Source organism: Glycine soja, chromosome 2 (genome assembly GCF_004193775.1).
Source record: "Glycine soja cultivar W05 chromosome 2, ASM419377v2, whole genome shotgun sequence".
NCBI classification, from domain to species: Eukaryota; Viridiplantae; Streptophyta; class Magnoliopsida; order Fabales; family Fabaceae; genus Glycine; species Glycine soja.
Genome location: NC_041003.1, coordinates 2,563,075 through 2,589,996, shown reverse-complemented (window position 1 = coordinate 2,589,996; position 26,922 = coordinate 2,563,075). Strand labels below are relative to the sequence as shown.

At 29.5% G+C, this 26,922-nt stretch overlaps 3 protein-coding genes across 3 annotated transcripts; 2 read left to right on the top strand and 1 right to left on the bottom strand.

Annotated features, from left to right (window-relative positions):
- The first annotated feature begins 5,447 nt into the window (after nt 1-5,447).
- On the top strand, nt 5,448-5,963 carry LOC114369494 (zinc finger protein 7-like). The gene has a single exon (XM_028326730.1). It carries the CDS (start codon nt 5,448-5,450, stop codon nt 5,961-5,963), a length of 516 nt encoding a protein of 171 aa, XP_028182531.1.
- Nucleotides 5,964-14,314: 8,351 nt separating this feature from the next.
- Nucleotides 14,315-14,794, top strand: LOC114369483 (zinc finger protein JAGGED-like). The gene has a single exon (XM_028326718.1). The coding sequence runs from the start codon at nt 14,315-14,317 to the stop codon at nt 14,792-14,794; it is 480 nt and encodes a 159-aa protein (XP_028182519.1).
- A 6,781-nt stretch (nt 14,795-21,575) lies between these two features.
- LOC114369474 (metalloendoproteinase 2-MMP-like) lies at nt 21,576-22,072 on the bottom strand. Its single transcript, XM_028326710.1, has 2 exons — nt 21,969-22,072; nt 21,576-21,885 (listed from the first exon to the last, which is right to left on the bottom strand). The coding sequence occupies exons 1-2, from the start codon at nt 22,070-22,072 to the stop codon at nt 21,576-21,578; spliced, it is 414 nt and encodes a 137-aa protein (XP_028182511.1).
- Between the last annotated feature and the right edge of the window lie 4,850 nt (nt 22,073-26,922).

The window sequence follows — 26,922 nt, the reverse complement described above, 5'->3', positions numbered from 1 at the left end:
TTAAACAATTATCTGTTAATAATAGTAAAAAAAATATTATGATAAACATCAACATATCATAAAGATATTTAAAATAATAATAATGTTAGTTAATATTTGTAATATTATAAAAAATCTTATATATATTATTGTTGTAATATTCAAATAAATGTAAAGTGAATAAAAATAACACTAATATAATGGATATAAACAATACCAATAAAATATTAAAAAAAAAGAATAGTACATTTTTTTTATTGCATTACAATCTTAATAAAAAAAATATAACTACTATATGAATATACCAATTTAAAATTTAAAATATAGAAAAATAATATTACAAAAAGGAAAATAAGAAAGATAATAACTTTTATTGTAATAATAAAATGATTTTATAAAAATAAAAAAAATTACACGAAGATATAAGGTTTTTCTAAATTGAAAACACTTTAAGAATAAAAAGAGACATAAAAGGAAAAACAATTTCAGCCCACTATTGAAAATAACATAAAACAATATAGAAAAAATTAGGCAAAATAATCTTTTTGATCTTTTATTTTAATTTTTTTGGTTCACTTTGAACCTTTATCTTTTAAAATGTCTATTTAATTATTTATTTTTTTAAAATGATTCATAATGCTCTATCAATTTAAAGTTAACATTGTTAAGTAGTTTGCAAATACTAACGGCTTTTAGTTGCCATAAATGAACAAAATTTTTCAAATTGAAAATCATAAAGTGGATGATGTCGTGATGGAGGCTCAATTTTTCTTCCTCTCTAAGCTTCTTCCAAGGCGATCGGTGCAATAAGGCTTTCCTCCACAACATGTCTTCTATGAGATTTTGAGAGTTGAAACCTGGTGCTCCGTTTCAGATTAATGTTGCGTTTCAGATCCACAATGTTGACAGATCTCAAGGTCTTCTATTATGAGATTTAGGGGTTTTATTTTTGTTTTGTTTTTCAAATCAACATTCGCATATATGGGGCATCATGCACATTTGAATTTTGTCTAGAATTTGTTTTTCCGAAACTTGGTGTTGCATTTTCGACAAATTTGAGCATTGGTTTTTGGATCGAGGTTGGGGTGGAGGCACGGTGGTCGTGCACCACTAGTTTTGATGCATTGCCATGTAGTTGGTTCCTCCGTCCATTGTGAAACAGAGGAACTTGTGTGGATGGGAATTGCTTTGTGGGATTAGAGGAACTTGTGGCATGTGGAGAAGAGGATCCACAAGTTCTCGAAATGTTGGAGGTCACCGATGCCGTCGACGAGGAAGAGATTATACAGCTTGAGGTTTGAAGAGAGAGGAGGAAGGAGAAGAGAGAAGAAGAGAACGGGAAAGATGAAATGAAAAAACTTATATTTTGTGACGGTTTTTAATTTTCAATATCTTTATTTTATTAATAACATCAAGAAAATAAATAATTATTTTGAATTAATTTTAAAAGTTAAATGATTAAAATTAATTTTTTAAAAAATAAATGATTAAACTGAATCAAACAAATAAGATAAAAGATTAAATAAGTTATTTGGCCAAAAAATTATTATACAATTATAATTATTTTTTCATCGCCTTTATTAGCCATGGGTTCAGGTCATCGCAGGTTTAGACTACGTTCAGGGTCGACCGAGCATACAAACATGATAACATGCCACTTTACAAAATTGACATTCGACTTGGTCGTTGAAAGGCACATAAACTGCCAAAACTTATACTCTGTCGACCTCTTCTAGGAAAGGAATGAAGCCCGTCCACATTTTCTAGTTTTTTGTTGAGTGGTCACATTTCCTCCTTCTTAGTGTTAATACTGTGTTTTGTACTACCATGGATGAGACCCTAGTGCCATAGCTCTATAATTCAACCAAAATGCTTTAAAAGAACTGGTCCTGAGAGTTCGTTGAATTTTCGATAGATCCAAGAAATACAAAGAAGAAAATTCATCATGATATATGGCGCAAACATTGATGGAGTCATGGAGCCCCATATTGTCCTCATAAGAGCATATCGTAAGAGCCAGTGTCGGAGTCCGGGACTATATATCTTACCCACGGAGTAATATATATTATTCATGTATTTTTATTTATCATTCTTTATTTTTGAAATACTACTAATTTATAACATTTTTTTTGCTTCAAAAATAAATAAATTATTTAATAACATTGACTAGTTTGAACTAATTTTAGCGGCCATAAAATATAATATGTTTTTATATTTTTAACTGTTTTTAATGTTCTCTTAAAAAAAATACTGTTTTTAATGTTATAGCTAGGTTCATAATAAGTTTATTGACAAGTTCAGTGGTATGCAGTTAGTTTTTAAATCTATTGATCTTTTTAATGAACACGTTAATCTGCAAGTTTATTTGGTTTATTTAAGGATAAGTTTATCAAGATATTTAAAGTAATAGAGGTCTTTAAATAAACCAACAAGTCAAATTAAACTTAATTATATGGAGTATATATAAAGGTCAAATTAGACCTAAAAAAAGCCCATAACAAACTAATTAATTACATACTAGACTTGGCAATGATTATATAAAGCAAGTCAAGCTAGACTTAGACATCCTTAGGCTTGTTGATGGTGGCCATAGTGTTCGCTGCTCTCTCCTTGCTCCACACAAGGATGAATGGTTTATTGATAGACTTGATAAACAATGGCCAATATACTGGTAGGCTTGTCTTTTTGTTGGAATGACTTATTCACACAGTGAACAATACAATTTTGGTTTGTACATACATCTTGAATTATAGACAACAATATTCGATTTTACTTTGGCTCTAGGGAATAATTTAGTGGGGCTCAACATGCTATAATGAGGATGGAGGAGTGATATTTCACATTTGTATTCTCTGTTTGTCAATATATTTGTGGTCGATTTCTACAAATAAATAAATAAATTGCTATCTTTTCTCTCACACAAAAAAGACGGCGGTAGTTCTTTGAGAATCGCTATATTAATTTGACTGTAATTTTTTTTTTTTCAATTCCAGTGTACAATGAATCTTTAAGAATCCAACTTCGTCGTCCAACTACATATGCATGTCTCAAGGGATGACAATGTTGTATTGTTGTCACTTCAAATTTGGCCCCCCCCTTTTTTTTTAAGAGATTTCACCTTTGGATTGGTAATTAGCAGCCTAACTGTAGATGTCAAATGAACTGGACTTAAAATTCACGTTGCATGACCTTCTTTCTTTCTTATTCTTCTCATGAACCGTGGAACATATAAATTATAAGTGAAGTTGTTTGATTTCTTTTCTTTCAAAAATTAAAATATTTTTTTTTAATTCTAGCATTTATTTTTCGTTTGATAAAATGATATCTTGGGCCTCAAAAAGAATTTTAGGAACTACATGTTAACATGCCACCACAAATGCATTAGAATGGTTACATGACTTTCTATCGAACACATGAGTAATTAACCGACATCCTATGTCCTATAATAATAAGAACGAAAAATATCAATTTTAAATTTTAGAAAGATATGAAAAACCAAAGAAAAACTTTTATACATATATCAAAATTAAAATATGATCATAAGATATATTTAACCCTTTTGGAAAGGGTGAATTTGGAAGGGAAGCTTTTCTTAATGATGAAGCTAAGTTTTTATCTTTTAGTATGAGCAAGAGTTAAAAATGGTTCTTGAACAAGGACGACTGATGTTATGCTAGCTAGTTTTAAGACATAACATAAATATTCATATAATTTCATCATATATTTAATGGTTTAAAGTCTTGTTTGGATAAAAAAATATATAAATATTTATAGGAGGAAAAAAAAATAAAAATATAAGATGATTGAGCTTTTTACTAAGTTAAAATTACTTTTATAAAAAAATTAACTTTTCTAAAACTTGAAAATGCACAAGTTAATTTTAATTTGGAGACATTAATTTACCTTCTTAATTTTTTCTCTTATAAATAATTATGATTTTTAATCTAAATTGGACCTAAATATTAATTAAACAAGCTTCACCCATAATTGAGGCGCCATGGGCTTACTAAATGTGGGAGACCATCACCTCCTTTATCTTTATGACGTTACCCAACTTTTTTTTAGAAAAAAAAAAAAAGAAAAGTGAATTTCATAAAAAAACTCAAGCTGTACCTTGGAATAAGGAATGCTAACAGCCAGCCAGAAATCTGATATAGATCTCGTCCAAGATCAGCAAATAAAAACGTATACGAGCCTCTCCAAACCATGCAACAAAAGTGGCAACTTAAAACAGAACAAAACTCACTATAAATACAAAGACCAGATTTAGGCTCCCTTCAGGAGAGTCTACCTTGTAACCTTTGACATGAAATTTGTCAACAAAATGAGATAATAAAATATTTCTCTTTTATTTTTAGAAATATTTCTATGATATTTGTATATGAATTGAAAAAGATAAATAAGTGGGAGATGAAAATAATTATATATAATATAATATAATATAATATATGAACTTTTTGATGTTTAAATAAGAAAAATATTCCATAAACACCTCAATTCGAAGAGAGAAAGAAATAGAAAAAAAAAGATAAATATAATAAGTGATATATATTGTTTGGGTACGTACCAGAAAAGAATATTACTTTTTTTACAAACGAAATTTTCTTAAGAAAGATATTACAATGGTACTATAACCTACTTGCAAAAGTCTTACAAAACCCATCTTAAAGGGATAAAAAGCATTACATAACAGGATCAGTATACCCTATTCACCAAAAGAAAGGATCAACATACCCATAGAAAAAAGAACATTGATGATTATTATATATCCATCTAGGCCCTTAAATCAAGTTCACGATATCTACCCTTTATCAAGTCAAAAAATCATTGAAATCAAAAGCTAGCTTGAAACACAATATTAATATAATCAAAAGTAGATCACACCACAGTGTATCAAATAAGTGATGATCATGACAAACAGTTCACATGTTTTTCCATTAGAAAAGAGAGTTTAGACCGAACATAACAAGCACAGATATCATACATTAATTACTCTTTAAACATTTCTCTATAGATAATGAAATCAATATACTATATATTAAACTCTCCCTCCTCATTAATCCTTGTCCTTTTTGATGAAACTTGAAAAACCTTTTGTATTTTTTACGAATATACGTATATATCTCAGATTGTATATTTTCTACTAGCAATATATGCCATAATGATAACAACAAAGACAGCTTTTAGACTTCTAGGTTTTTTCAGTAATTAAAGTCTTTTGTGACATGGGATTTAGGTCGACGTCGACCTGTCCGACATTTGAACAATGGACAAGCATGAAACCACTTCGTGTGTCACCATACCCTGAGATATTGTTGCAACTTGCAACTTCCACAGTCGGAGATTATCCAACTTTTTGTGTGGTTGAAGACAAATGCTTTTACCAGTCATCACTTTTTTCTCTCTTTATATGCACTACAAGAGAATTGAACACATATTCCCGATGTCATATACACATAGTACCGAGTATGAACTCACCCTCAGAGAACAAACCTTCCTCTTCTTCTTCTTCTTATTCTCCGAATTTGGTGTTGAAGCTATTCGGTTTCCCTATGACGGCTACGAGCAGTGACGAGGATCATGGTAAGAAAATCGAGTGTCCATTTTGTGATCGCAAATTTCAGAATATGCAAGCGTTGGGGGGACACCAAAATGCACACAGGAGAGAAAGACAAATGGCAAGGTTGGCTCAATTTGAGTATATGCGTCTACATCAAAGAAACCAAATATTCCAATCGGCTACACCTTTTGTGGTTGCTCATGGAGCATCAGCAAGCTCTGTTTTTGGCGTTGCAACTCGGATCTGGACAGCACAGCCACCACCTGAGTCATCACTAAGGCTACCTTTGGTGGAGCCACCAGCTGGTACGCGCCACCACCGTAACGTTCCCCCAGTTGTACAAGTACCAGTAGTAGGGGTTGATGATAATATCGATCTAGAACTGAGACTAGGTATTTATTCTAATAAGGAATCTGGGATGTGAGATGTAAATTTAGGGCCTGACTGTTTTAGTAAAGGTGCAAATTAATTGAGTAGGAAAGGGGATGTGTAATGATTTTAATTTTAATTTCTCTCCATGGTATTTTAATTTTAATTTAGGGTTTGGCTGTTTTAGTAAAGGTTCAAATTAATAATATTGGATAGGGGAGGGAACTTGTAATGATTTTAATTTATATTTCTCTCCATGGTCTATGGTTGTAGGGCATCTTGAAAATAAAAGTAAAGTGCACGTATCTTTGTATCAGCTCAATCATCCTTGTTTTTTTGTGTGTTAACCGTGATGTTATACAAGAACACAAGTAGAACTTTTCAAATTTATATTCAATCATCTTGAATAAGCATTGAGATGTTTACATGTACATAAGTAGGTAAGAGGTGTTAAATTGTGTCTTTTGTTATTTTTAAATATGAGATTAAGTTAGGTTTGAAATTCAAATTTTAGGATAATATCAGAATTGATGATTGTGTAACTTGGTGATTAGTCAAACAATTATTAAAACTTGATGAAACTGAAGGTGAATCATTATGAAATCATTGTAATATTTGTCGAAAATTTTCTTGATAATGTGAAAGCTTAGAGGGGTGTTCTTAATCACAATACAAGTATAAAAGTGTTACCATTGAGAAAACAAATCTCTAAAACAAACTTGAGAAACCTTTTATAACAAGTTTTCTAGGCAAAGCCTAAGTTTTCTGAACAAACTTGATAAATCTTTTACAATTTTTTTTAGACAAACTTAAGAAAATCTTCTCTAATTATGATCCTCATCTCACTTAGGGTGCAGTGCCTCCTCTACTGGCCAACATCCTAGATATTTGAAATTATAAATTTGAATTATTCTCACAAAATAAATTCATTTGTTTTTGTTTAATTTCTTGCTGGAGAAAAGTACGTCCAGTGCATGCAGTAGGCAAAGAGATGTAATATTTGAGAGAGGCACTGAATAAGATCCAATTTCAAGCCAACCATAAGCCTTGGCCAGATAGAGTGAGTGAGCTGTGAGCTGATCCCTGCATATATAATAAAAAAGTGACATATATATATATATATATATATATATATATATATATCATTTGTGGAATTTCAAGTTACCTATCTATCCAAATTATAATATTTTGAACTTCTTAAGTATTGAAATACAACATAAATCTTTTCCTCCAAAAACTTTGGTTCAAATTTTCACGGCTCCCTGGAGCCTTCATCACAACAGAAGCCTGCAAACATGAAGAGTAATGAACTGTCAGAAAAGAGACATCTTCAGATTCAGTCCTGATATTCTGCAGTTGTTTAAGTTTTAGTCAATATGCTAATGTTGTTATGCTTGTCTATTTTATATTATACTAGTTTGAGAAAGTTTCTAGTCACTTATATATAGAGCAGATATTATGATTAAGTTCTAAGGAGATTTCTAAAGAATTAGAGTAATGATATATATTGACACTTGTACAGGATATACACTTGATTGACATTCTTTATTTTTATTTATCAGTCTCTTCTTGCTGCATTATATCATTATATCTATTCTTCTTTTTCTTTTATCTTTATAGAAACACATATTTATCAGTCTCTTCTTGTCCATGCATAGTTTTCCAATTTTTTTTATATCTTATTTGAATGGGCTACGTACAAAGAGAAAGCATAATAGAATAATTTATTTTTAATCTGTTTCAGTAACTAAGTTAATTATCACGGAATATGCTAAATAAATAAGTATTTAATTAAATTATTTATCTAAATCAGCCTTAAAATTACTTGGTTGCATTGTTAGCATTTCCAGGAGAATCTATCATACAAATATTTTATTTGGGATGTGTCTTCACTTTATGAGTTTCACACTTTCACTCATTCACTTAATTGATAAACTTGATCACATACAATTATGCTTGGAGAAACAAGTTGTGGATTCGCACACCGTTGAGAAATAATATATAGAATCCATCTACTAGATGACTCAGCATCATTCTCAGAACAAAGCTAGTGTAACACGATTTCCTATATTTATAGTACAACACAGAACCATGGAAACAAACCCAAGGTACGCAACGTTTAGGAGGACCCAACCAAAGCCAACTAAGATGGTGACACCAGTGTTAGAGTTGTTGTGTGACTTAAGTCCTTTTTATATCATCATTTAGGATCTGCACTTATTCCTTTTGGCTGTGAGGGCAATATGAAATGGTACTTAACCGTTTCTTCCACAGACAAGTGGTCCAATCCTTGAAGATGACCTCTGTGCATTGCTCCAATGTCCCTTGATCAGGAAGGTGTGGACCGGTGTCCAAGTTCGAAAAGTTTTGTATTTTGCATGACAAAGGATTGTCAATCCTCCTCGAAAGGTGCATGTTTAGTTTGGTGGTGTGAAATCATGAAGAATTAAATCAAACTTAGTATGAATCAAACTTAGGATAAGTGTTTGTTATTAAAATGAAATAACTTTCAATCAAGAGTGGGGTTAAAGCAATGGGGGGTTGTTTTTTCTTAGCTCAAAATCAATTTTGAAGTTTTAGTTGTTATATTTTTCTGTCAATTATCTTCGCACTTGTACCCTCAAATTTGTATTGCACCTTATTATGTTTCTTTATACCTTTTAGTTTAGATACATTTGTTTTTAATGCTTATGCTAATGTAATACTTTTATTCTCCATTTCATCCAATTTTAATGTATTTATAAAGATTATAGGTTATATTTCAAAAGTAAAAGTTATATATATATATATATATATATATATATATATATATATATATATATATATATATAATATTTAATAATTAACATAAAGTAAAAAGAATCATTGGCTTATTTATTTTAAATTTGTTAATACATATAAGGAGATATCAATTTACACTATAAGAATAAAAATAAAGAATAAAGTCTTTTTTGAGTAAAGAAAGAACATAAATTTTGTTATAAGACCTTCCCAGAAACAAGAAGAGTTATTTGAAAATATCAATGGATCCTTAGAGAGTCTAAATCAAAAAGGTATTAAAAAGAAATATAAAAGAATCACTATTCGAATTTCATTTTTATCTAATTTGAATATTAATATAGTAAATATAGGTATAATTCAATGGGTTAGGTCCATTTATCTTTTTTAATTGCTCCCTTTTTAATAGTTTTAGACTATTTAATTTGAACTTCTTTCTTTATTATATTTTAATGAAATTCTAAAAAAATTACTTTCCATCATTAATATTTATCTTCTTAAAATTTAATAATTGTAATGAGTAAATAATTTTAATCTAATATAACCCTCGTGTATGATACGTATGTTCCTAATGAATATATATTTACGCATCAACCATAAGAAAATGTTAGGGATGAACTAACATTTTTTTTTTCAAACACTAAAATTGAATCGGACCATATTTATAGGAACTTAAAATAATTTAAGCCTAAATTATATTTATCAAATTTTTATTTTTATATATTTCAAAATTCGAAAGTAGTATTATAATGATTTCAATGTATATCAATAATGTATTAAACAAATTTCTGGTTAGTATTCATACATTCATACTTTTGCGTGTGAAGAACTTTCACTCCAATGATTTAATCTAAAGTTAATATGGTTTAAATTAAAAGTTAGTTAAGTATCTCATGACTACTTAATATATACCTCCACTCTCTATATAAACTTGCTTTATGTTTCTTCAATTTCTGTTTGGTAGAATTTAACGTGCCTTATGTCGTCTAATTTACAGGCTAAACTAATATTAATAAATCTTTTCTAGGGTAAAATAATAAATCTTAAAAAATCAATTTTTTTACAATAAGGAAAAATTGAGAGAAGTGTGTGATAAAATAGTGGAAGCGATGAAGAGATAAAAAGAAAAATAATGTTATATAAAATAGTATAAATAATAAAATTATAATAAACGATTAGTTTTATTTTTGGTACACATTGTGTTGAATGTACAGAAGAGGAAAGATTGAAATGTTTAAAAAAGCAGAATAATCATCAATAATTCTGTCTCACTCAATTGTACGACGATATCTCCTCAGATATTTGATCTGATATATATACCCAACATTATTGTTGTCATATTACTCACTTTCTCTGGGTTTAAGTGTCTGTAGAAATGGGGTTTGCTGGCAATTTTAACATCTTACAGGCGTCTTATCCAACAATATTTGAAGACTTTCCCATTCTACTTAATCACAATGTTTGTTAAAAAAAGTATTACTCACTTTCTCTAATCTACTATATAGGCGAATCATGCAAAATTGCAAATCATCTATGAGGGTCTCTTTTCTTTGTTGACTATCAAGTTTTTGCCGAAAAAGCTACGATAAGATTTTATTTCTTTTTAATGAAAACAAAAATAGCTTTGTCAATAAAAGACTTGTTAACCGGATACCTAGCTATTAAAATGATGTCCTAAAGGGAAGAGGTTAGCGAGATGATAATCCATATTTTAAACACTTTTTTTCTGAGTTATTTTTACTATAAAAAAAATCATATTATGTCAATTTGTATTTGAGAATTGTTTGGTGGAAACCAAACTCATTCAACACCTAAACAGAAAAGAAAGAGAAGTATACATGTCGTAGGTAATACGATGTAATAATAAAAAAAGATTAAAAAAATAATAGATATCAAAATGTTTGATATATAAAGGTGTCTATATATCATCAAAGATAAAAGATGCACAAACCCCTTGTACTCCAATTAGTGAAAATAATTTAAAATTATTTCTGCACCAATTTTTTTCCCCCAAAATTTATTCGAAGGACTGATAACGACTTACCTATAATATTAGAGTACTCATGTCTTGCATGCTGCTTTACTTATTCAAGAAATTAGGCAATAATGACAAACCTTACAATTACATGACAACATAGCACCCAATTACCAAAAGGAGATAAACCCACCATCCCTACCACCTATACAATTAAACATAGATATATTTCTCCTTGTCAACGAAACATAAATTAATATCTCCGCCATGATCATTTTCCCAGTTCTAGTGATTTATATTAACCCTATAAATATTCTCTACTTTAATTTCCAAATCCACTTTTCCAACATGGAGTTTAGTGCTTTTAATATATTTTAACCCTAAACTACATTTTTTTTCTGAACAATTATCGTGAGAGTAGTGGTGAGACCCAATGAAGGCGCATAAGATAGAGGAGGGGAAGATATGACTGAACAAAATGATAAGACTGGTTTTTTTTTTTAATATCAATTCTTTTGTTTACATTGATTAGACTGATTTAGTGAGTAGGATCCAAGCTCCGAAGACAAGTGTTTGCTTTACATTTGAGGAGCCTTTTCCAACACCGGATCCCAAGTTGATAAATTTGCCAGGTTTGCACCCACATATAGGAAGAATCCCGAATTTGAAGGGAGGTACAGCACTACTTTTACATTTAAGAATATTCGTTGTTGCAATTCTTATCTATATCTAACTCATCCTTATGTCAACTGTTAAGCTTTTTTGAAAATCTAATTACAATATATATTTTTTAAAGCTTGTAATGATTATAAAATTAAATTTGCTAAAGTAGAAAATTAGTTAAGAAGTAAACACGACATTGAAGTAACTTGGGATGAGTAAAAAATTTGTGAACAAACCACTTTGGCTAAGGAAATATTGTGCATGTTATGATTTATCATAGAAAAGCTCTCAAAGATGTTAGGTACACCTCAGGTTTTTATTATAAGAAATTAGTGAAATTGTATTTTATACTATCACTTATTTCTGATAATAAGAATAAAAAATAGTATAAATGTATACCGTAAGATATAGACATGAATGGACACCGCATTAATATCTTTTATCAAATAGATATCTATTTGATTATTTCAAAAATATTATTATTGTAAATTTTAGTAAAGTAACTAATAATAATAATTAGGAATTTTATATTTCTAAATTAATGTCTAATTCTACATTAAAAGAATGGTTACTTATAGCCATTCGATTAGTTTTAGTTCTATCAATTCTATATTCTATGAATAAATGGATTGTTTATTTCAACAAAAACAAAAAAATGAAATTGAGAGGGGTTATGTATCCCTTGGTCAGTATTAGGTTGATTTTGAATTGGCCCAATACCTTACAATCATTTGGTAAATGATCGACCAGTGCTGCACATTGACATTCTCATTGTTAGGTAAGCAAATGCCGGATTTAAGATCAAGATGGTATATGAGGAGAAATGTCATGAATGATGGTATATGAATACTCGTATATTGATCAAACACTCCATTGATCAACACTATTTTTTTTATCTTTCTGTTTTTATTACATCATACCATTTATTATATTTACATGTATTTATCTTTGAATGTCATATAGATGTCATGTATCAAACTCTTTAAATAATGAAATTGATATATCAGTCCTCCCCTTCCCTTTTCAGCATTGAAACGAATATATATATATAAATCTTGTATATTCTCAACTAGAAATGTATATACTATAATGATAAAAAAGGCTGTTTAAATAATCTCAACTAAAAATAAGATTAAACAATTTCATCTTATATTGTCCAATAAAATTGCAACAAGTGTATTAAAAGTTGGATTCACTTGTTTAGATTTTTTTAATAAACAAAATAAGTAATTATATTCCTTTCATTACTTTTTACTAATTTTAAATTATGTCTACTTTTTAAATTTGGGAATTTTTGTTTATGAAATTGAGAAGGATTGGAGAGTGTCCGATTCAACCCATCTGCACTATAGGATTGAAATTATTGATTGAGATTTATTCATATATCAAAACACACTGTTTCACTTAATGCCCTAAACCCTTAATTTTAATTTCAATTCCTTTTTCCTGTTGCCAAACCAATGGCAGCAAGAAGTTCCCCCCTTTCAACATTCATTTCTGGCGATTCATTACCACTGTTACCATATTCCATTATTGGTTTGTTGAATTCAATTATTATTCCTTGTGTATATAAGATCTTGTCTAGAACATCCATTTCTAAATAAATTAAAATGTTAAGTTGTAACTAACATCTAATCGTACAAGTTGGATCTAGCTAGAAACTAAATTCATAATAGAGCTAATACAAAATGTTGTTGTTTGATGAGAATTACAATAGACAAAGTCCCATATTACTTGGGATAGATTTGAGTCTTCTCATGTGTTTGGGATAACTAAAGATGTGTTTGATTTGCATTTTCATTTTTTATTTTTATTTCTTGTTTTTACTTTCTGAAAATTGTTTTTATTTTCAAAAGATTAAAATTCTGAAAACATGTTTGGTTTGACTTCTTGTTTTCTATTTTCATGAAATAAAAATACTGAAAATTTATCATATATTTGACTTATTGTCTTTTTGTATTTTTAGATTTGTTTAAAATTATATTCATTATCACCGTAATTTCATTTTAACCGAAATGAAGTTTCTGTTCTCAACTGAAAATGAGAATTTATTGTTTTCATTTTCCAGTTGTTTTCTATTTTTATTTTCATAGAAAATGTTTTCAGAAATCCAACCAAACACATTTTTATCACCGTTTTCTGTTTTCAGTGAAAATAAAAACAAAAAACAATTAAACCAAACACCCCTTAAGGAATTCCTATTGTTTCCTGAGGAACTTGCATTCAATACCTCAAATAAGTTCTTTAAAATAGAATCAAAACACGATTTAGGAAGCAATAGCTCATAATCCCCAGTGTTGTTTTCAACACAAAATAACTCACGAAAACTATACAAGAATGCCTTATTTTTTAAAATAAGAATCAGGATGTAATGATGACATATGACCATTTCTTAAAGCAAGAATGAGGTGAATTTTGAGATGGAAAACCTGCAAGAGAAATTTACTAATGCAGAATCAGCAGTTTTTTAACATTCAGCAGATATTCAACCCATCAATTGGAAAAAGATGTAAATAGTAAAAAAATAAGAAGAGTATATAATAAGTCAAAGATTTCTATATTAAAAAATCATAAAAAATGAGTCCAATTCATAATATAATTATTTTAATTTTATTGGGTCACGATAAGATTATTTATTAACTCCATTTCTACTTGAGATTACTAGTCAGACCAACAAAAAAAAAAGACAGCTTTTAGACTTCTAGTTATAGTCTTGCGTGACCTGGAATTTAGGTTGATCTGTCCAACATTTGAACAATGGACAAGCATGAAATCACTTCGTGTCACCATACGTCGAGATATTGTTGCAACTTGCAACTTCCACAATCCACAGTCGGAGATTTTTCAAGTTTTGTGTGGTTGAAGACAAATGCTTTACGAGTACCAATCATCACTTTTTCCTCTCTTAATTTATATGCCATCATATATGCAGTACAAGAGAATTGAACACATATTCCTCATGTTAGAAATAGAAAAATATAGTACCAAATATGAGCTCATCCTCAGAGAAGAAACCTTCTTCTTCTTCTTCTTCTTCTTCTCCTTCAGTGTTGAAGGTATTTGGTTCCCCTTTGACGGCTATGAGAAGTGACGAGGCTCTCAGAGATGGCTGGGTTAAGAAAATCGAGTGTCCTTTCTGCCATCGCGAGTTTCAGAGTTTGCAAGCTCTAGGGGGACACCAAAATGCGCATAGGAGAGAAAGACAAATGGCTAGGTTTGCCCAATTTGAATATATGTGTCTGAATCAAAGCAACCAAATGTTCCAATCGGTTACACCTCTTGTGGTTGAGCATGGAGCAGCACCAACCTCTGTTTTCGGTGGTGCAACTCGGTTATGGACAGCACCTGAGTCATCACAGCTACCTGTGGCGGAGCCACCAGGTATGCTTATCCCTATTGTACAAGCACCAGTAGTAGGGGATGATGATAATATCGACCTAGAACTGAGACTAGGTAATTCTTCTAAGTAATCTGTTGGGATGTGAGATATAAATTTAGCTGTATTAGTAAAGATGCAAATTAATTAGATAGGAGGGAGATTTGTAATGATTTTAATTTAAGTTTCTTTCCATTGTCTTTTAATTTGAATTTAGGGTATGGCTGTTTTAGTAAAGGTGCAAATTAATTGGGTAGGAGAGGGGATTTGTAATGATTTTAATTTAAGTTTCTCTACATGGTATTTTAATCTGAACTTAGGGTTTGGCTATTTTAGTAAAGTTGTAAAGTTAATTATTAAAGAGGGGATTTGTAATGATTTTAATTTTAAATTTCTCTCCATGGTATTTGGTACTAGGGCATCTTGAAAATAAAATAAAGTGTGCATCTTTGTATCAATTCAATCGTCCTTAAATTTAGTGTGTTAGCTTTGATTTTAGACAACCACATGATGGGTAGAAGTTTTCAATTTTCTGACTTCTTTTTCCAATTTTACTGTTTTATGGAAGTTTAATTTGCGGTTAAATTAAAACACCTGAAGTCAATCCTAATAGGGTTGAGACAGATGAGAGATGTGCTCCTGAGTGTTTGAGAGAACAGCAGGCCATTAGAACTAATCAAATTCTGGTTTTAAATATTAAAATATGGCATATATTGAATGACGATAGACAGCATGAGGAGTTCTCTTGATTATCCCAGGCAATTCTCTAGCTAGTAAACCCGAAATATTATGTTAGATCTCAAACATCTTATCAATCCTCGAGCTGGTACTATCAAAGTGGCATATTCTTACTACCATGCGTATTGAAAATGATAGATCTGTAACACTAGTCTCCTTTCCAGAGAGACATTATAAGGATGAAATGGAATATGAATTAATCTAAATTTTCTCCAGAATGAGTTTTGAGATTATTAATTCTTACGATCACTGACGACTCTTTTCAATGGATTCGTCTGCTCCCCAGAATCTTGAAATTTCTTTCAATATATATATATATATATATATTTGTAAGTAAAGATAATTTGGTTTTAGAACTTCTTTTAATTTGAGTATACTTATTTCAAAAGAATATTATTGGTTACAATTGTTTGTTTTTTTGTTTAGATAGCCTTCTATTTTCTTTCTTATTTTAACCTTGTACAAGTTTTGGAATTTTATCTGCGGAGAAAGAGGATTATTTCTGTAAACTATCTATGTAGCAATACTGTCATTAATTTCATTTCCCCAGAAAGGGGAAAGAGAAATGAAGTGTTTGAAGCTCAAATTCATTTAGTGAATTCATTGGTCTTGTATAAATTAGTTTGGATAAATTAGACAAAGTATTTGTATGATAAGAAAATAAAATCAATTAATCAAAGATGTAAATTGAATCAATTAATTGCATAAGTTTTTTATGCTTAATTTCATTGCATAAGTTAAAATGAATTTATATATTTTAATTAACGAGAAGTTAGATAAAAAAATATTCCAAAAAATTTGAGGTATATAAATTCATTTTAACAAAAAATATTTAATTAGATTTACCTCTTTAACTCATTTTATTTTCATTTTCTATCAGTACTTGGTTAAAAAAATCATATAAATTGTCTATATTTGTAGTAATCTTATATGATTCATCTCAGAAAGTTGATTTTAAGTTAACTATTTTGGAAGTGCGACGTTATAAAATAAATTAAAAAATTATCAAGACTAGTTTGACCCAAAGTAGGACACTGTCAGCACTGCATAACACGGTGAAATGGTCTAGTGCACCATTTTGAAAATAGAAGAACTATTAACTTTAGAAGAAAATCAAGACCAAACCTGATTTTTATAAATCTTAAAACGCCAATTATGTCTTAGCCGTCACTCCTATAGATAACCTCAGTTTCACCAATCAAACCATATCACAGCATGCCATATAATTAGACCCATTTATTTTGATTTTTTACCTGAAAAATGTCATTTATGCAGTAAGTAAAGAGAAATGTAATATTGATTTTGAGGGAAGCACTGAACAAGATCCAAGCCAACCGTAAACCTATAGAGTGAGTGAGAGGATCCCTAAGTGGTAAAAAAAGTGGCCTATATCATTTGTGGGATTTCAAGTTACTTATCTAAACACATTATAATATTTTTGAACTTCCTAAGTATTGAAACACAACATAAATCTTTTGCTCCAAAAGTTTAGGTTAAAATTTTCACCACTGTTGCGAAAAACAATTAATTTAGTTTATTCTATTCTCCCCCCCCGCCCCCCCCCCCCCCCCCCCCCCCCCTCTCCCCGGGGCTTCATCCAAATTCACAACAGAAGCCTGCAAACATGATGAAAGACAAAGGCAATGAACTTTCAGAAAAGAGGCATCTATAGATTCGTCAATCCTGATATTCAGCAGTTGTTTTAGTTTAGTCAATGCTAATGTTGTTATGCTTGTCTATTTTATAGCTAGTCTGAAAAAGTTCCTAGCCACTTATGGGGATATTATTATGATTAAGGAGATTTCTAAAGATTTATTTGGATTTAGTTATGAAAATGGCGTATGTCTTACATATACTCTTATCTTATTTTCAAAGGTTGCACAGAAAAGCATAATCTGTTTCAGTAAGTGAAGTTAATATCACGAAATACGCTAATCAAATAAATATTTTAAGTTATGTATCTAAACCAGCCGTAAAACTACTTGGTTGTCGCACTTCCAGGAGAATCAAACATACAGATATTTTATTTGGGATGCAACTTCACTTTATGAGTTTCACTTAATTGGTAAATTTGATCATACGTATAAATGTGATATGCATATCGCTGAGAAATCGTGGGAGTTATAAGGTGGTTTAATAATGCACAAGAGTTGGAGTGATAAAAAAATCATCCGTTCGAATTTCTCCATTAACATAATATATTAATTGTTAACCTTTCTCAATTAAAAAAAAAAAAAAAACACGCGGAGAAATAGTAGAATCTACAATAGATGACTCAGCATCTTTCCAGAGCAGGAAAAAAGCATGTGGAACACGATTATCTAGACATATAGTACACCAGAACCATGAAAAACAACTCAAGTTAGGCAACGTTTAGGAGGCCCCAACCAAAGCCTAACTAGGATGGTGACACTCAGTGTCCTAGAGTTGTTGTGAGTGACTTGTGTCCTCTTTATATCATCATTTGGGAGCTGCACCTGTATATTCCTTGGCTGTGAGGGCAATATGAAAGGGTACTTAACTGCTTCTTCCATAGACAAGTGGTTCAATCCTAGAATATCATCCTAAATGTTCCTAAATCAATCACTGGAAGGTGTGGACTGGTGACAGAGGGAATAGGAAGTCATCACGGTTGGCTAGACTAAGAGTACAAAAAGTAAAGTCAATACTTCTTTTGGGAAAGATGATTTTTAGAGATACGCTTTTTGTGGGATAAAAAAAGTTGTTATATAATTTGGACAACAGCTCAAATTTGTAAAAAAAAAAAAATTCTTACGTAAAAGTTAATTATTTTTTTCATCCATACAAAAATAATTATCTCAAAATATATAAATTTACAAGAAACAAACTCAAACAAAAACTTATTCGGATTATAATGGATTATACCAATAATTGTTATTCATATAATCAAATATTAAAATAACCTAATTTTTTCAGTTGATCCAAACATACCGTAGTGAAGAATAAATAAAAAACAATTAAAGTCGGATTGGTAATAAGTGTCCAAAGTGCTTCTACATAAGAAACTCATACGATCTTATCTTTTTTTAGGAATGTTAGCAAATTTTTCTGACACTCTTTTTCTAATACTTTATTAGCATTGTTTGAAATTTATAAAATGTCATCAATTTGGATGGATTTCATTTCTAAATCAATATAGATAAATAGAGACACCTCATTAAAAGAAAAGGCCGGAATCCTACCAAAATTATTAATTTTTTCAGCTAATGGTATAAGAGAAAATATTAAAAAGAGAGTGTGACTAACATTTTTTTTTAAACAAAGTTTTATTTATTTTTTTTTTTTAAAAAGTACAATGGGTATTCCAATCCTAATACATATGTATTACAATGCAAAACCAAAGGAACAAATAAAGATAAATTACATGATCAATACACCAATTAAAAAAGAACAGAGAGTATTGCTCATCTTAATTAGTCTCATACCATGTCTACAAAACAACCTTTTTTATCAAGTCCAAAACAAAAGAAAACTCCTTGAAACACAATTTTGTTATGCATAATCAAAGTAGACCATACCACAGCATGCCAAAAAAATATGTCAAACAAAGCATAATTTTTTACCTTCTTAGAAGAGAGATGAACTACATATAATGAGCAAAAATATCATTAGCAAAAATACCACAATTTCATTTATGAATATCCATTCAAAATTCATAAACACAAATTTAATGTGTTCATGATCAATTTAATAAAATGCATTAATTAACATTTTTATAGATGAATATCCAATTAATCCATTAAAGTATTTTAAAAATTAAATCTTTTTTAATTATTTCAAAATGCCCCCTCTCATTTATCCATAAAAATATTTTATAATTATTTTTTATAAATTTTTTTGTCTTATTCACTTTAGTCATAATTAAAATTATTTTAAAATTATTATTTGTTTAATTATTTTTAAGATATTTTTAAAAAATAAATAGTTGTTTTTATATTTAAACTATTTTAGTCATAATTAAAATTAATATATATGGAACTAAGCTAGAACTTTTTAAGAAATTTTAAAAAATACACGATTGAATTATTTTGTGGAGCAATTTTTTTTCATTTTTGTTTGCACCAACTAATCGATCATAAGAAAATGCATAAGGGACTTTTTCTTATGCATCGTGAGAATACCATTTTTTAATTATTTTTTTACTATGCTAGAACTTTCTCTTATGCCATCCCTAATTTTTTATACGTTTTTATTGAAAAGAAATAGTTATTTTTTAAATTTAAAACTATTTTGAGTAAGTCATAAAATTAATATATTTGGAACTATGCTAGAACTTTTTAATAAATAAAAAAGTACACATGAAAAAATAAATATAGAACACCGAGTCTAATTTTATTCGAACTAATATATAACTTGTTGATTCAAACGTGATTAACGAATTAAATTTTATAATAAACACAAGGATCATAAAGTAAACTTCATCCTCTTCAAAGAGAAAAAGGATCAAGTACTAAATATGTTATTTTTGAATTTTCCATAATTTTAAATAGTTTTTTAACATTTCTTTTTTTTTCTTCTTCTCATATCACATCATATATTTAATATACCTATAAAATTCACTCTTTTTTATAGGTGTATAATAGTATTTTGGGCATCTAAATATATTTATCCTTTCGAGCAATCATACTTTTTCTGGATTGATAAAGTGGCATTGTCTGAAGGCTTGCTTGTATGAACTCACTATTTTTTTCTATCTTCATTTATTGAGGCCCTTTCCTTTTTTGGCCTTCTTTATTTTTGGGGCTTTTTTTTATATATGAGGAAACTTCATTGATAAGAACATATGACTTGAAATCAAGTGATTCAACATAAAATAAAATGATTAATGTGTTGAAAATAAGATTAAATTATTTGAATTTGATCCTTAAAAAAATTTAAAAAAATTATTTACTTCTTAGCTAAATTCTATATCAGTTAAAATTATTTTTTCTAATAAACAGGATGAAGAAAAAAAATGACTTAAGGCACAAGAGGCATTTGCTCAAAATGTTATACAGTACCATATAAGCTACCTTCTAAAACCCATAAGCAAGCCCATTGTGTCCAAAGCACGGTCCCCTATGTTTGTGGCCATTTAATATATTTCTTTTGCTATTTTTTTCGTCTTAATTATTTGAACTTCACTGGTTAAAAACTACTAAAAGTATAATTAATTGAGTGGAACATTAGGGAACGTCTCTATGGATGGTTACTAATTAATCTATTAATTAACACTATAGTATAAATTTAAAGTCAATTCCCAAATTCAAAATTAAGTACAATAAGACAACAACACATTATTAGAAAAATTCATAATATTCAAGTCACAACATCCCTCATGATATAAGCTTAGATGGTCATGATAAAAAGAAATTCAAACCCCAAACTAAGATCAATAAATACAAGCATAAAAGTATTTTAAGATGGTAGAAATAGAAAAGAAAACCACGTGTTTAGGTGACAATAACCTTGATCTTAAAAAATCCCAGCCCATGCATTTTAAACCTCCAAAAAATCCAAGGCATCAAGTGCGCCATGATCAAGAGGTGAAAGATGCTCCAAGAATCCCTAAGAATGGCCAAAGAATGTGAAAAAATGTCACAGGGTGAACTGACAGAAAATGAAAAATTGGTAATCATATGGTGCTAGATACATTGTTTAGTAACAAATTAACATGCTAAATGAAGTAGCATGTTAAAATTTTAGAGACATTGAGACAAAAAAATTTAGAGAGACTAATTTTAAATTTCCCATATTTCAGATGGAGTAAAAATATTTTTATCCAAAATTAAAAATATAAAAAAGGAAGTTAATATGTAGTAAGATTTAATTTGTTCTGGCTCCCAAAGTATTTTCTTTTATGGTACGTATATAACTAGTGGTTAATCACATTACATACAGTCCAGAATCTGTAGTAAATATTCACGCACCCTTTTAATTTCTTATATTAACAAGACATAAAAGTTATACCAGCTTAATGGTCTATAATTAAATTTATACAACAGTGGATAATCTTTAATTTGCTAATGCAATAAGTTAATAAATCACGGTTTGGGGAACAACACATGCATTATATTCAAGTCAACAGTCATAAAATTGTTCCCAACAAGCTCATAAACCCAAATACGAATACAAAATTAAAGAAGCTCGTAAGCAAATCCAAGAGACAAGATAGTGATTAAAAGCACTCCCCAACGCCCACTGTGGCCAGAGATGCCGTTAGTGTAGTGACGCTGAATGTTTTCCATATCAGAAACCGAGAGCTCCACCTTTCGTTGCTGCCATGGCAATACGTTAGGGTACATAACAGAGTCCTCTTTGTTAGAGTGATCAAGCCCTAGAAGATGCATCGCCGCACTCTCCAAGTCCAAAACTCCGTTCTCCCACGACAGGCTCTCTTTTTCACTCGGCAGCGACCTAAAATGGCACCTTTGAGGCGTATGTCCCCTGTCGTGACATTAGAACCAGGTTGCAGTATGATAAAGCTTAGGCTAAACACCTGGTCCCAAATATTGTTGAATATTCTGAACCCTACCTTGATGTCGGCATTGTCGTAGGTTGTCTCCGTGAGCCTCAAAACCCCTGTGGTGGCCTGCGCCCACCTCTTGAAGGAATCTCTGAAAACCTTTTTCATGTTGCGTTGGATATGATTGGATAAGGCATCTCTGAAAACATAGAAGACAAATGTGAGTCATAATTATTAGAGATGGTGAACAAAACTCCATCTCCATTGAGTTCAAACGACAACTCAAAAAATGTGGTCATCTAAGTTGAGCTAGAGAGTGGGTGAGCTAGAGAGGGAGAGTTCGAGGGAGGGACGACATTGTGATAGTTCGAGGGGGAATTGAAGCTAGGGATTTCAGATTTGGAAATAAAAAACCAAGACGGTTTTGTGTTAGTAACTGTCGTCCTTTTCATATTCTCTAATTACAACATTGTCACACAGTTATATTTTAAGATGATTCATAATAATTATTTTAAAATGTGTGTCATTAAAAATAATTTTCATTGTCTTAATTTATAAAAATGTTATCGTATCATATTTAAAACGGTTTACTTATAACGGTCATAAAATATGTGTCGTAGACTATCTTTTTAATAGTAGTAGTAGTCTACAAAAATATTCGGGTGTTAGACTGCACTTTGATAAAAGGATTGGGTACTTTGTAATCATTCTCAAATTAAAATTCTTTGGCTGGTAAAAAAAGTAGCCGGCAATGGCAACGCGTAGCACAATTAGTAGTTAATACAATAAGGTAAATCACTTTACAATATTGTATAGGGCTCATGTAATCATATTCTTGCGGGTAAAGAGGTTTCAAGTTTCAACGGATCGATATGCTCAATTAATTATTTTTTCTATACTTGTTAAAATACTAGAATAAAGTACAATACAGCCTTTCGAATTTCAAATAAATATACTCAATTATAAATCACATTATTCCGAATAAGGTAAAAGACAGATGATCTCTAAACAAATGTAAAAAATAATAAGTGATTTACACGAGATGAGTCGGCCGAACTCTTATTCTAAGTTTGACAGATGGTTTAAAATCAAGTCAGTCTTGTATAGTAGATCATATTATAGAATAATTAAAAAGTGTAAGGTTGTATTAACAGTTGCATATACATCGTTAAAAATATTAATATAGTGATTAATATATATATAGGTTTATTCAACTGGTAGAAGATTAATTTTTCCGAGTACATTACACTTATCATCCGGAAGTTCGTAAAATTACGCTCACTCTTCCTTTTTTTTTTAACTCCTATACTAATTGTGTTAATTATTTAAAAAATATTACCAACACTCCAGATTCATTAACTAAATCTCTTTAATTGTTTGGAAAATATTACACTATGTTAATATAATTAAAATAGAATTTGAAATTTAAATTGTGAAAAAATTTTAAATTAATTCATGTGATAGAACGTTATTTTAATTGTGATTTATACATATATTATTATATATGATATTTATTGAATAAATTTGAATAATAATATAAATATCTTAACTGAGTAACTAATTAAAGAAAATGTTACCAAATCAATTTGATACAAATACTTTAATGACATGAATTACAAAATGAAATAGATACTTTAAAAGAAATGTATAAAAATAATTCAATTTTTAAAAATATGGAAGAATTTATTTTATAAAATGAATCTGTTTTATAAATAAAATTATAAGTTTTATCATTTTATTAGAAAAGTCTGATCTATTACATCCAATGCAATATTAAAGAAAAGAAAAAGTCAAAGATCTTTTTTTAATAAAAAGGAGATGCAATACATTTTATTTGATTTCATCTTATTTTGTGTAACCTTCTCCTCTGTTGTGATGTTGTTGCATGTCTTTTCAAAGAAATATTCTTTTAGGTAACCTAAATAAATAAAATAAGGTATAGGGGTCTTCTTTCGTGATGAAACGAGTAGATGGGCACAAAATTGATTGCCAAATTGAATGAAGCCAGTGAAGCATGATATGTTGTGAAACTGTTGCACCTTTATGTGATCATCAAACAACATCTAGATCTTGATTTTGCCGTAAAACATTTAGGATATCCCACGTGGGCATATTTTTACCTCATAAGCCTCCATCTACAAGCACAAGGCTCTATTTTAATGTATGTAATGATTGCCTCACAATTGGCAATCGTAAATGCGTACTTATCGTATAACTAAAAATTTAAAATTTTAAAACAACATAATTAATGCATAAATTTTGTACGTACAAACTAGCAACAACCATGCATGTTGGTATCGCTGAAATAGTCGTACAAGAAACACAAGGCAGCAACACCTCATGCATGCATATCGTATACAACTGCCAAAATCCTAAATTAGCAGCAAGTAGCAGTCAACACACACAGTTGGAGCTCTCCGCCAATATCTTCCTGCAAACAAGATGAAGAAGTGTTGCAAACAAACTCAATTTTACCCCGTGCTGCTAGTACAAGTCTCAACCAACAAATGGTGACATATTTATAGGGGTGGGTTAAAGATCAGTCTGATCCGTAAAGCCCAATTCGTAAATTAAATGGATTTTACTTTTAGGTCCACATAGGTTTGCCAAAAGTCTGTGGATAACGGATTGGTTCACGGGCTCAAATCATAATGTAAAAAAATAGAAGGAAATTACTTGGGGCATCCACTAATTTTCATAAATGTTGGAAATACCCTTATGTGCATTTTTGGTTATAAACAGTAGGAGTAGTTTTTCATTTCTACAGCGTCATTTTTTTCGTAAAATCTCAGCCACTTAGGGCTAGTTGCTTCCATTAAGCTCGATTTTGAAGTTTATTTGGTCTCCGATGATGTACATGCATTATTCAGGAGTATACGATGAAATTTGGTCGATTTTCGTCACCGAAAAAAAAGAGTTATGCAAAAAGAAATTGCAAACCTATAGATTAGCAATCCATATGTTCATACGGATTGTTGATCCGTATGCTTCATACGGATTACTAGTAATCCATATGAATCATACGGATTGATGATCCGTAGGTTCATAAAAAAAAATTTAAAATTTTGAATAAAATTATATGAAGTATAATTTTATCAATTTTAAAAATAAATTTTTTGTTATAAATTTTTTTGTAATAATTTTAGTAATTGTGTGAATTTTTTTTTAAAAAAAATTAGCAATTAGAAAAATATTGATTTTGTGATATTATTGTGGTACAAAAAAATATTGATTTTCTAATATTATTTTATAGTGGTATAAATCAAATGTATTCAGTAATTATATTTTTTTAAAAAAATTATAATATATATAAACTTTTGAAAAATTACTAAAATTTAACATTAGATTGCTTAAAATTTAATTTAGTAATTAATTAAAAATAATTTAATTCATAAACATGATCAAATTAATTACTAAAAGATATTTTTTGTTGCACAATGTTATTTCAACATTGCAAAAAAATTATGATCAACACATAGTAAAATAACTATTATATAAGAAATTGGTAACTAACAAAGGAATAATATTAGACAAATTGTTTGTAGCAAAAGCATAGTTAGGAAATTCCTAATAATTAAAAGGAATAATGTTTCAAGTCCTAATAATGTTCAAAGTCATAATAATGTTCCAAGTCCTAATGTTGAATTTAATTCATAAACATGACCAAAATAAAATATGGTTAAAGGTTGGATCAGAGAATTCAAAGACAATTTCCATGTCAGTTTTGAAGGACAGGGTTTCACAAAAATATTTTCACCCAGCTCAAATTTTAACTGTCTTTCTCCAGTAATTGAACACAAACCGACATTTTGTAATGTTCTCCAAATACAAATGAGTCCAGCATTTACCTTTAAGAAAATAATACATGGTATTTGGAACGTCCTAATATTAAGAATAATGTTATGTCAGCAATTTATGAAATATAAAACTTGGAAGATAAAGAATTGTTGGCAACTAAATTGGAAAGTTACTTACCTGGCTGCTGCAAATAACTTTGTGTGAAGTGAGATACACCTTGAAAGTGACGAAACTTGACACTTGATGGAATAATGAATGTTATCTTGGAAATGATTTTGAAAGGCTACTGCTCTTGAATATTGTGAAAAAGAATACACTTTTATCATAATGAGTTAACCACACTAGATGATCTTCGGTTAGGTGATAAAAATCTCTTAGTGTTGTCCACCATGCTACAATAGTTGGTTTGTCCAAATCTTGGTTGTAGATAATGGTATGGAAATTTTCATCCTTGTCAATGAAATGCCATAAACGGTCAAATACGTTTTTCCACTTCACAGTAAAAGACCTACTAATTTCACTGTAAATCTACATTTGATATAACAAAATAAGGTAAGTTAGTTACACAAAATAACAGAATAATGATATGTTAATTAAATCAAAATAAAGATGACCTAGTCCTTGGCATGATCTTAGCCATTTCGTAGCACTGTCTGTGCTCTTCATTTGTTAGCTCTGACATTTTTTCACAACTCCAAAATGTGAGAATGCTAAAAATGAGTTGCAAACCTAGTACTTAAATTTCACGACGATCCAATGATGAGTGAGTCCGGGATCTTCATTTTACCTAGACAGATTCAAGTGTATGCGGAAAAAAAAAATTTGGAAGTGGGAGAAAGAAAAAATAAATTTGAGAAAGAAAGAAAAAACACAGAAATATAAATTGATTTAAGATGTTTTTATTTATAATTAGAGTACTCTCACTCTATTTATTTATTTATTTTATAAAAAAAATTCTATTTTATTTTTTGTCAAATAAATATTTTTTTATTTTTTCTCAAATTATTTATTTTTATTTATTTAATTACAAAAACTTCATCATTTTTTATTAAACTCTATATATTTATAAATAATAATTTTTTAAAATTAATTTTAAAAAATGAAATGTTACATTGATACTAATGACACTACTACTTATATACACTCTTTTGCTGACCAAAGGACTAGTGGGTCATGCATCCCCTGCAAGTTGCAACATATTTTTTGTATTTTGCAATTCA